Raw genomic sequence first — 12,291 nt, 5'->3', positions numbered from 1 at the left:
CCATCTTCCTGCTGGTTCTCAGTGTTCTCGGCATCTCTCCTCCCTCCAAACCCGTGTCCCTTTCCACATCCACTAAAACCCTCCTAAGCACTCACCAATTGCACTCCTGGCTCTTCTGGCATCCCATAAGCACCCCAGGGTTCTTCACCTAGAGCGGAAGGAAGGAGGAGAAGGGGGTACAGAAACCATGCTGGGAAGTCACAGCCACTAAGAGGAGACCTCCAAACCAAAAAGGTCGGCTCTGGGTTCCCTCGTCTCCCTTCTTCCACCCCCGCTTCTTGGATAGACTACTTTTCTACGGTGTTGTTTAGAAGCGGGATATTCTTCCTTGGTTGTCTCCTATGTGGGTTCAACTTCTTTCCGACCAGGCCTCTGAAGCACACAGATTTACAGTACTCCTTCCAGGACCCTCCGGAAGACCATCTTCTGGCCGCCTGCTGAATTCCCACCGTCAGCCCTGATTTCTAACTCAGCCCTGAGTGCACACCCCACTAGGGTCTTGGTCAGAGTCCAGTGTCCGGGCTCTGTCTTAAAGGCAGACAACAAGGTATCCCTCATTGTCTAGTATCTAACGCTCTGCCTAGCAGCATCTGGCACATATTAGGCCCTGAGGGAATGTCTGCTGAATAAAGAACACGAGAAAGACAACACACAACACTTCAGCTTCTCAAAACATTTTTTAATTTTCTGCTTTTCCTACCAAGACCAAAGCTGTACAATTCTGGACCATCGCAACGTGAGGCATGACCGTGTATGGTCAAAGTCCTTCCTGCTCTCCTCTCCACGTGCTCCCGAGGCGTGTCCCGGGTGGTGAGTGCATTGCTTTCTCTTGTGACTTATCAGCCATGAGTATCAGGAGCGCTTGGAGACGTGGGAGCCACGGTGGGGTCGAGTGCGCCACGAGCGGTGAACGCCCATAACCCCGGGGAGCACTCTCGAAAATGGACTCAGCTGTGGGTGCACAGAGGACGAACGTCATGCTGTCTCATCTTCCGTGCACTCAGCTGGGTGGACCAGGGCTCCTTTCTAAGGTGAGAAAGTCCTAGGGGCTCATATTGAGAGCAAGTAAAGCATCTAAGAAGCGCTCACATCCAAACAATGTTTAACTGAGAATAAAAGTTCTCTACTCATCATCTTCTCTTGGAAAGTAGAGGGGAAAAAAAAATCAAGAAGAGGGTTGGATCGCCATTCAACCTTCCATTTTTGTCATTAATTTGATGGCTCTTGGTTTTGAGACAGCAGAAAGAAAAATGCAGAGGTGATACACTGACTAGGACCTGGGTACAAGCTGCTACACAGAAAGCTGTCTGTCTCAGGGACTGAGATAAAAGAACTTTTTCCCCTGGCCCTGGAGAGGTCTTGTTTTGGTTAGGAGAATTTGTTGAAAACTACAGCCGGCTTGGAGAAGCCACTGATTTGATCTTGGTAATAGAGACAGAAAGTAACACACATAGACTTATTTTGCTGAATTGTAAACCAACGAGGTCAGGAGAGTAAAAATCTACTGAAAGAAGCAGTTACTCGTGACCGAGTAAACAAAAATGACCGCCCCTCCCCACCCCCACCCCTCCCCCAGAAGTGCACCCAATTAAACCGTAGTTATTTTCTTATCCTTGGTGGCTTGCTTGATGGCAGCCTGCTCACAAATGATCTCCTTGAGCCGCTGCAGCCTCATGTTCTGGGTGGTCTGGTCTCCCACCCCAGTCTGACTGCGGTGCAGCAAGGTCAGGGCATGGATGTACTCCAGCTCTGTGTACTTCACGCCCTGGTCCACCACCAGGTTCAGGAGCTCGTCGGCCGTGTTGTATAACATCTCGTAATACTGCCTGAGAAAACAAGACGGAATACTGTTCACCATCTCCACTGTCAGCCACTTATGTGGCTTTAGTGGTAATGAATATGCTGCTTGTAAATACCTTATTCAATAAACATTTATTGATCACTAGGCATTGTTGTTCTAGGCTCTATGAATATAATGGGGAACAAGACAAGCACATTCTCTGTCCTCTTAGACCTCACTGGAGCTTTCTTCTCGAGACCATGTCCAAATGAAGACTCGGGGAGACCTCACATCTTTCAGGGTCTCCGTTCACTCGAGATTTCCCCTAATGTTACATTTACTTGGGAAGATCCAAAGAAAAAGAAGTAGGGGCGGAACCAAGAGGAAGAGAAATAATCAGCCGGCAGGCATTGCAAAAACCATTTTTGTCTCATTCAATCCCTCATCCATTCACTCACTCACTGGAGGTTCTGTGCAGTGTATGCTTTTCTCCTCCATAAGGTGGGACAATAATACCTTTTAGAGTTATCAGAAGAATGAATTCATCCATATAAAGCACTTGGAATGGTGTCCAACAAACATACATGCTCCATAAATATTAGCTATTATTATCATCACAGATAATAATAATGTATTAATAAAGTCATGATAGTAATAGAAGTATATAATGATGAGCAAGACATAGCCTCTTTCCTCAAACAGCTCAGAGATGAGTTGGAAAGATAATGAGAAGTAGAGAGACCATGATTGTGTTTCTGTTGGCAAAGTGAATTTCCACGTAATGTGTCATTTATCCTTCACTACACCTAGGGGGCCATAACTCCCTTTTTTCCAAAAAGGAAACTGAAACATGGCAAAGTGACAGGACTTGTCTAATGTCACAGAGAAGAGAGGGACTGTGGCAGGATATGCACCTGTTTCTGACTCTCAGTCCAATGCTCCTTGTTCACAGAAAAAGACAAGAACAATGTTCCAATTGACAGGAGGGAAGTATAAATGTTATGAATTTATAGCGGAGGAAGGAGAAAGCCCACCATGTGGAGGGGAAGGTGAAGATTCAAGGAAGACTTCGGATGGGGTAGAATATTGTCAGGCAGGGCTTCCAGGAAAGAAATTCTAGACTAAGGGAAAAGAGAAGAGCAGAAGCAAAGATTCCTCCTGGGAAGAGGCCTCTGGTCAGCCTGGGGATGGCAGCTAAAAACCAGAGTTTTGGGAAAAGGCAGCTGAAGTCAGAAGACAGACTATTTGATGATCAGGCTAGTTAAATTAATAAAGAACCACAGACCTAGTCAGTTCAATAAAGGACCTCCCTCCCTCAGCTCTCAAGGTTCTGTTGGGAGCAGAAGCACCATCCAAGTTGTGCTTCTGGAAGGTACATGTGACAACAGTACTACAGAATGGTCTGGGAGGGAATTGGTTATAATTCTAGCAAAAAGTTGGGGACTTGAGATCCATTTGGCTGCAAGGCCATTAGCCTGGGTGGAGGAGAGAAGAGCAGCTCCTGTAAGAGAAACGTGCATCACTGCGAGTCTCCAGTAATGCAGAAGCAGGATGGGGGAGGTGGGAGTCAGGAAAGGGGAAGGCAGCCATTTGCTCTTCTCAACACCCACATTATTACACCACCATATTGTTCCTCACCGGGTCTATACTGAGGCTCGGACTTTCACAGCTACTACCAATTACCCAGGAGGTAAAGCTGAGCGCAGGCTCTGAGCCAAGCAATGCTATCACAGCTGGTTAGGCAAAGGACAGAGGAGCCTTCCCAGGCAGTTTACTTCCTTCTTTCTGACAGGAAAGGCAGCTTTGCCTCAATGGAGGGACAGACCACGGCAGAAGGCCCAAGGCAATTCCAGAGATGAAGGGATCTTACAGATCTACCAGGGTTATTGGATTTGAGCTTTGAGTTTGCCTCTTGTTCACCAAGAACATCTTGATAAAAAGAACATCCTCTGGGAGAAGTAAGCCATCCTTATAGTGAGGAATACATTCTAGGAGCTCATAATTTCAAGAATATTTTATGCATTTTTGCTCCAATGGGAATGTGGTCAGTAAGGGTGTCCTTTCACGTGGCTAGCTCCTTTTCCTGCCCTGCTAAACCTCCTTTTCTAATTAACACACTCTTAAAAAAAAAAAAAAAGAATACCCTTTTGTGAATATTTCCTAAATAGTGGCGGGTAAGTGCTCATCTTATATTGGCAGGTTTACGAGTACTCTAGGCAGCAAACGGTTCAACATCCTTGTGTAGAGGGTTAGCCCTCTCTTGGGGCTAATTTTCTGTAAATGATGGTTCACTTTAACCTCCTGGAACCACACAGTTGGAAATCACTGGTCAAAGGTAACCTTGAATGTAGACAGAGGTGCTTCTAATAGGAGAGTCAAATTAACTCTAACCTGCAGACTTCTGGGAGCCCAATATCAGATACAGTCTGGAACTTTTCAGAAGTTTCATGTTCAGTACAAAACCCGTGTGAACCACCCCTACTCCACAACGCATCTGTTGTAACTTAAAAATACTATTTTAATTTTTTTTTAACGTTTATTTCTTTTTGAGACAGAGAGAGACAGAGCATGAACGGGGGAGGGTCAGAGAGAGAGAGAGAGGGAGACACAGAATCTGAAACAGGCTCCAGGCTCTGAGGCATCAGCACAGAGCCCGATGCGGGGCTCAAACCCACGGACCGCAAAATCATGACCTGAGCCGAAGTCGGACGCTTAACCGACTGAGCCACCCAGGCGCCCCTAAAAATACTATTTTAAAGAGAAGCTTGACGCTGTAGGAAGACACATCATATTTTTCCCATGGCTCTGCATGTCCCTTGGCACACCATGGCTTCCTCCCTGACATGAGCCCCTGTTTTGACAAATGAAGCCCTGTATCACAGAATTCGGGTTCCCTTAGATGCACAGATGAGGGAGAGAGCTGTCCATTTAGGGACCTACCTGAGGAGGCATTTTAAAACATGCTCAAGAAAACATGTTTGAATCTAGACTTACCAAATGGGACGAGAGAGCATTTGGGGCTCAGGCTTCTTTCAAAGCCAGAAGAGATTTGGTGGTTGCAGTTCTTAACTGGTGGTTCTCCAACTAGAAAGTGCTTGGGAGCTTATGAAAAGTACAGATTCATTAGGACCCACCCCAGCCATTGTGATTCCCAAAGGACTTTGAGCCGGAGTCTCTCTGGTGTGCAAAGAGTTACAGAACCACTGCCGCCCATCTCCTTGAGCCAAGGACCTAAAAACATCAGGGATGGTGATGCTTTTCACTGAGATTAAACCAAAGGAACTGGCTTTCTCTGTATTATGACGTTGATATTTTCATCGCTTATCTTAAGAGGTAACCTTGAGCCCGTCTAACCAGATGAAATTGGATTTCTTTTGAAACATCTGATGAAATTTGTTTCCAGAGATACTGGCCGGTTTTCTACAGAGACCACTGTTCCATGCTGGGAGGAAGCAACCAAAGATGCCTGGATTTCTAGTCCTGGATCCTTCAGCGGGATAAGTGATAAAGGGCGTGCCACTTGAGTCCTTAATGTTTCAATATCTTCTGTGCAGTGAAGACCTTTATAAATCCCAGAATGACGTTCTGAAGTGGACTCGAAGACTAAAAGAGTCCTCGAGAGCCTCCGATGAACCGGGCCCCAGAATTGCAAAGCTGAGTTATTAAACAAAATCGACAGGTAACTGATGGTGTTTTTTCTGTAGTTAGGGGAAAAAAAAAAAATTACCCATAACCACGGTGATATATTAGATCATAAAGAAACATAAATATTTAAAGATGGAATGAAATTCATTCATCTTGCAGAACAGCACCCAGTAGCAAAGGCTACATTAAATCAGCATAGCAACAGTTGCAATTGGAGATAGAGAAAGGGTGCTACAAGGTGCCCCAAGGAGAAAACAGGAAAATGCCCCAAACTTTACAATTAGAATGGGCTTCCATGATGAACACCGACATGCTGAAAGGAAATCATGTAACCCAACTGGGATAAATAATTCACCAGCACTTATTGAGGCCCCAGGAAAATGAAAGCTTGATCTTTATCATCAAGCATTACAATAGCAGCCATGGCTTCTGGGCATCATGGTTCTAGTAGATATGCACTCCGCTGCCAGGATGGGATCAGTGAACACACATCTGATTTAGGCATTTTCTGGCTCATGACTTGTACGGCAAGTCTCTTCATAGCCCATAACATTCGGGGCCCAATTGCTAGACGTGGCCCAAATATCTTATTCTGGAAACTGGAGTTGCATGTCACCCCGATGGATGGAACATTCTATGAGGAGGTGGTTTCCTCCCGTGGTTGGTTTCTCTCTCTCTTTGCTGTGCACCTTCGGGCGGCATTTCCCAAAGTGGCCTGAGTGGAGAGGGAGGCGGGTGGAGGGACAGGAAAGCGGTGGGGTGATGTCACGTAGGCTGGTCTCCTGGACCGCGTCCAGAATAGGACAACATTCATGCTTTGTTCTGGTGCAGGCAGATTATTTCCTTGTATCTTCCTCATGTTCCCTTTTTCAATGGGCTGTGCTTGTGTTTTTTTTTCTTCTTATTTTAATGGCATTGAACTGCAACTCTTTCTCCTCATTGATCCCGTGGGCAAATATTTATACAAGTAAGGATAGGAAGGGCATGTTGGTAAGTTGGGCAGATCTTCTTAAAGTTTTATTAAAAAAAAATTTTTTTTTAACGTTTATTTATTTTTGAGACAGAAAGAGACAGAACATGAACAGGGGAGGGTCAGAGAGAGGGAGACACAGAATCTGAAACAGGCTCCAGGCTCTGAGCGGTCAGCACAGAGCCCGACGCGGGGCTCGAACTCACGGACCACGAGATCATGACCTGAGCCAAAGTCGGACGCTTAACTGACTGAGCCACCCAGGCGCCCCCTTCTTAAAGTTTTAAAATGAAGTCAATTTCATCTTTCGCTGACTGGGAAATATACATGTCGTATAGACTATACAGACTAAATACGAAGATTAAGCAGTTAAAAGAGTACTTCTATAATTCTACCATAAAGACATACCCCGTTTGCACATTTTCGTCACGTTTTTGTTTTCCATATGTAAGTAATGCTCTACCAGTTTCTCTATTACAGTTGAAATATTTGGGTTGACAGCCTATTGGACACTTTGTTTCTAATTTTAAAAACTTTCTTTCCTAGGGCAGGTGGCTCAGTCTGTTAAGCGTCCAACTTCGGCTCAGGTCATGATCTCAGGGCTTGTGGGGTCAAGTCCTGCGTTGGGCTCTGTGCTGACAGCTGAGCCCGGAGCCTGCTTCGGATTCTCTCTGCCCCACCCCCACTTGTGCTCTGTCTCTTAAAAAGGAATAAACGTATAAACGTTAAAAGCAAAAAAAAAAAAAAAAAAAAACCCACCAAAAAAACTTTCTTTCCTGAGGACGGATTTCCAGAGCAGATTTAGTCAAAGGTAAGTATACTGTTCCGGACTCCAGCAATGCTGCCAAACTGCTTTCTACAAAAAATCTGCATCAGTTAGCTTCCTACCAACAACCCATGGCAGCACCTACTTCCTCATATGCTTTTAATATTCATGAAGTGAAACCATTTTTCACCTATTTATTGGTTTTTAATGCACATAGGTCTGAACATATGTATAAGCAAACTGTACTGATATTTTTGTATATTTTGAGTGTGAATACTTTTCTTATTCTGAGCTCTTCAGGGGGTACCTGGGTGGCTCAGTCGGCTAAGCCTCTGACTTCGGCTCAGGTCATGATCTCACAGTTCATGGGTTCGAGCCCCGTGTCGGGCTCTGTGCTGACGGCTCAGAGCCTGGAGTCTGCTTCGGATTCTGTGTCTCCCTGTCTCTCTGCCCCTCCCTTGCTCACACTCTCTCTCTCTCTCTCTCTCAAAAATAAATAATCATTAAAAAGATTAAAAAAAAAAAGAGCTCTTCAGAAATTTCTATAAACAAGAAGGAGCATTCTAGTCTCTCAACCCTGGGGGTTCTACCTCCCACTCTGCCATACTCATCGTAAAAGATACCACTGCCTCTCTGAAAGATCTTGCAAACAGTCTCAGCTCTCTTCTGTGTAAACTGAGGAAAGAAAGCCACAATACAACCTGTCATTCCCACACAGCAACCGCAGGTGGTCGGTCCCCAAAGCCTGGGGGTGGGGGTGGAAAGAAGGTGCTGATTGGGGGCTGCCAAAGTCCCCGGGAGACATCTGCCATCTGCTTCCCTTTATGGGGTGGGGTTCAGAGTCCTAAACCCTTGAAGGAAAACTGCATTTGTCAGGGATACCCAGCTATGTCTCATGCCGGGTGTTAGAATCTGTCCGGACTGAGGTCACATTAATGTTTAGCTTTTAGGTGCACTGGCATATTCAACCCTTTCCAGTAGGAAGTGCAATCATCCACATCGCCCAGATGAGCACACTGAGCTACAGTGAGCATCACTGATTCATCTGTGGCCTCAAGATCAAGGACTCTGAACCCCGTTCGCACTGCAAAGCCACCATAACATGGAAATATTGGAAACTGTAAAAAAGCACTAACTGCAAAGAATACCTGTATAGCAAATTTTAGTCACGATTTAAGTCAGATGAGCTAAATAAAATTCACACACTAACTCAACGCCTCTGCCTTCCGTTGTAACGGGACAAGCCAGTATTGTAGCAACTCAAAATTCATTTACAAACCCTGTAGCTGTTTTTTTTTTTAAAGTTTATTTGTTTTGAGGGGGAGAGAGAAAGAAGGAAAAGAGAGAGAGAGAGGGAGAGAGACACAACATGAGTGGGGGAGGGGCAGAGAGAAGAGAGAATCCCCTAGCAGGCTCTGTGCTGTCAGTGCGGTGCTGGACGTGGGGCTCGATCTCACGGTTTGTGAGATCATAACCTGAGCCAACATGAAGAGTTGGATACTCGACTGACTGAGCCACCCAGGCGATGTAGATATATTTGAATAACAGTGGGTTTGATCTGGGAATTCAGAGCTCTAACACAAATAATGAAGTCATATTGTCAAGTCGGCATTCAAGAGTTAACAGAAACGAGTTTTGGCTTTTTCACTTTGTCACCTCTCTATTTCTCGCTTTTTGCGCCCCCCCCCCCCCCCCCCGCCCCCGAGCAGGAAATGGACAAGGTGACCGTTCTTTCCAAAAGTTGGCTGCCCTTCTGACTGGTTACTTCCTGGAGGAAGAGGGATAATTACGTAATTTCATTGTGAAGACTTTCTCCTCTAGTCCTTCCAAAGATAATGATAGTGTTGATGTCAACAAGAGAATTAGGCACTGAAGCTGACTTCTTAAATATTAAGGTTTGAAGGAGGAAAATCTTACCCGAATAGAACTTAGTATCGCCAGTAGCCTCCCCCAATTCTTTTTAGCCAACAGAGGAAGCATTTTGAGAACTTTAATAAAAAAAAAAAAACCCAAAAAACTCAGTAGTAGATGGGTCACTAAACTGTCGGGGAAAACATTCAACTCCTGTTTTCTCTGTTCACTCAATGGCATACATGGTAATAGGCAGGGAAATGGAAAAAGAGAAAGGAAAGGAAGTGAATAATCCATAAACTGGATAAGCATCCCATAAATAATTAAGAGGTGGTTACAGCAGGAAGACTTAGAGAAGTAAATACTCAAGAGATCAACTAAGCTCAGATTCTGGTTAAGTCTTTCCCTCCCCTCTAACTAGCTGTGTGACCTGGGGCAAATGCTGTTGGCTCTTTGGACCTCTGCTTCCCATATGAAAAACAAAGAGGTTAGAGCAGACGCTATTTAAGCAGTTTTTGATTTTAAAACCTTTACAGCGTCCTCTGCCTGGGCTTCCATCAGAATTAGCTGATGCTGATTTTCCCTAAACTGCAGCAGGCAAGACGCAGCAGTGACTGATTTGGAAACATCCCGAACAAGCGTAAACTTAGCTCCGATGTGTACTTTCCAGACCAATAATAAAATGGATGGTAATCCTGTGTGTCAGAAGAATAAATTAGTTTATTCAAAAATATAATATAATTGCTCTCATTTGTCTTCCCCTTCAAAGGAGCTTAGAGTTTATTATAGACATGATTGAAAATTCTAATTTGAAATAGGCGAAGTTACTTCCATCTCAGGAATGGGAAAACTCAGGTAGAGAAAAGCTAAATAATTTTTGGGGAGTTAGTGGCAGAATTAGATTTACGTTCGATAGGGACAGTTTTGTGTGTGTGTGTGTGTGTGTGTGTGTGTGTGTGTGTGTGTTGACATTTCTTACATCGGATTGTGCACAGGGTTCTGTTCTGATCAGGACATCCCGGGAGAAGTATGGTCTTTAGAAAAGACAGTGTAGAAATTCCCTCAGCTGGTGGCAGTAGAAAATCATTCAGGAGGCAGTGAGACCCTGAGAGTCTGCTGTGCTAAGGCTTGCACCGGCTTCGCCGATCGGTCATCTACCTACATTTTCTTCATATAAAGCGGCACACACATCCCTGCCTTCACCAATAGCGCTACGTGTAAATGGCAGTTTCCTATCGGCCCGGTTCTGATAACCACCACGCTTCAGTAGCACGGGGGGGTGTCTCTCCAGAGGAGATGTTAAAAGCTAAAGTTGGCCGTGTCCCTTCCTTTCAGGAACCTATCCCGATATTCTTGATAGCGGCCGCCAGAGCTGTGCTTTATTTCTCTCCAGAAAATACAACCATTCAAAACAAAGGAATTCCTCTGCGGCCCGTCACTTGACGCGATGACTCTCTCCCAAGCTCGCTTACAGTCGCTGAGATGGGAAGAAAATTTCTTCTTGTTCCCTCAGCTAGAAATTTTGCTCCCCACCTTCGAACACCTTCTGAATTTATAATATCCGTGGCTGAAATTTCCTCCTCTACAACTTAAGGATTCGTATGTCACTCTCTGCTCCATCAGATAATTTTTTAAATTAAGTTTTCTACAGCAGGGCTGGAGGAAGATCAGCATTTTAAATTCAGTACAATTAAAACTGTGTCTCTTTGGTCTGGCACTGCCTTCGGTCAAACCCCATTTGTATGAATAATTATTCAGTCCATTAAGAAGTCTGCTCAACTCCTTCTCCCATTTTGAAGGTTTTAATAAATATTGATCAAGCACATTTCTGTTTGCACTTGCCAAAGCAATTCTGATGGATTCATCTTCTGATGTTATCAAATAATGAAATATGAAAGAGTGAATAGAATTACCCTCTTGTTCTGTGATTTTTTATTTAGGTCCTTCATTTTACTTTCATAATTGTGTTTGTCTCATGCTCCTGTAAATGCTCTTTTGATTATCAAAAGGTGAATCCAGGTTAAGGAGAGTTATGCTGTGCTGAATATCACTTTAGAGAGTTTTTTCAATTTGAAAAAATAATTTATCAAATATCATAGGTTGATAAAAGAAGACAGCATTCTGTACTTTGGTGGCCTCAAAGCTACATACTGTTTACCAATTAGCACAAGGCCCTTATACTGTATATTATTTATACTTCCCAGATCAGCAATCTGGGAAACAGCTGCTGACACAGGCACAATAAAAATAATTCGGAGGCCCCCTGGCTTTTTCAGTTTTAAGTAATTATCAACTTTTCAATAAATAATGCAAAGGATTTCTTCAAAGGAAAATCTAGTATTATTATCCCTAACACTTAGGAAGCTCTCATGACATCTTAAAAGTTAATACAGTCGTGCCCCCTTATCCACGGTTTCGCTTTTCTGCGGTAGTAGTTACCCGCGGTCGACCACGGTCCGAAAGCACATGACTCTCCTCTTGATATATTGTCAACAGCAGCCTGACGCTGGGTCACAATGCCTGTGTCATTCACCTCGTTTCATCTCATCACGTAGGCATTTCATCATCTCCCAGCATCAAGAAGAATGAGTTACAGTACAAGCTATTCTGAGAGAGAGACCACATTCACATAACTTTTATTACAGTGTACTGCTACAATTGTTCTATTTTATTATTAGTTATCGTGGTTTATTTCTTACTGTGCCTAACTTACAATTAAACTTTGCCATGGGTATTACGTACAGGAAAAAGATAGTATATATAGGGTAGTGCTATCTGTGGATTCAGGCATCTATGGCAGGGTTTTAGAACGTATTCTTGTGGATAGGGGGGACAACTGTGTAACAGAGAAAGTTACAGAGGTATAGTCCTTGGCTTCAAGAAGTTTCTTTTATCCACACTGTAAAAAATACAATGCAGGGTGCCTGGGTGGCTCAGTCGGTTAAACGTCCGATTTTGGCTCAGATTATGGTCTCACGGTCCGTGAGTTCGAGCCCCACAGTGGGCTCTGTGCTGACAGCTCAGAGCCTGGAGCCTGTTTCAGGTCTGTGTCTCCCTCTCTCTCTGCACCTCCCCTGGTCGCTCACTCTCTCTCTCCCTCTCTCAAAAATAAGATAAACAATAAAAATTAAAAAAAAAAAAAAATCCAGGGTCCCTGGATGGCTCAGTCGGTTAACATCTGACTTTGGCTCAGGTCATGATCTCATAGTTTGCAATTTCAAGCCCCATGTTGGGCTCTGTGCTGACAGCTCAGAGCCTGGAGCCTGTTTTGGATTCTGT

The 12,291-nt window shown here is 44.3% G+C and overlaps 1 protein-coding gene across 1 annotated transcript in view; it reads right to left on the bottom strand.

Annotated features, from left to right (window-relative positions):
* Positions 1-1,575: 1,575 nt before the first annotated feature.
* EXOC4 (exocyst complex component 4) overlaps positions 1,576-12,291 on the bottom strand; it is a 746,462-nt gene continuing 735,746 nt past the window's right edge. Inside the window, exon 18 of the mRNA XM_049643019.1 lies at positions 1,576-1,826. Within this exon, the coding sequence (XP_049498976.1) occupies positions 1,589-1,826 (238 nt within the window). The 3' untranslated portion in view covers positions 1,576-1,588. The remainder of the gene's footprint in view (positions 1,827-12,291) is intronic.

The sequence above is a fragment of the Panthera uncia genome, chromosome A2, assembly GCF_023721935.1.
Source record: "Panthera uncia isolate 11264 chromosome A2, Puncia_PCG_1.0, whole genome shotgun sequence".
Lineage (NCBI taxonomy): Eukaryota > Metazoa > Chordata > Mammalia > Carnivora > Felidae > Panthera > Panthera uncia.
This window is presented reverse-complemented; position numbering and strand designations above follow the sequence as displayed.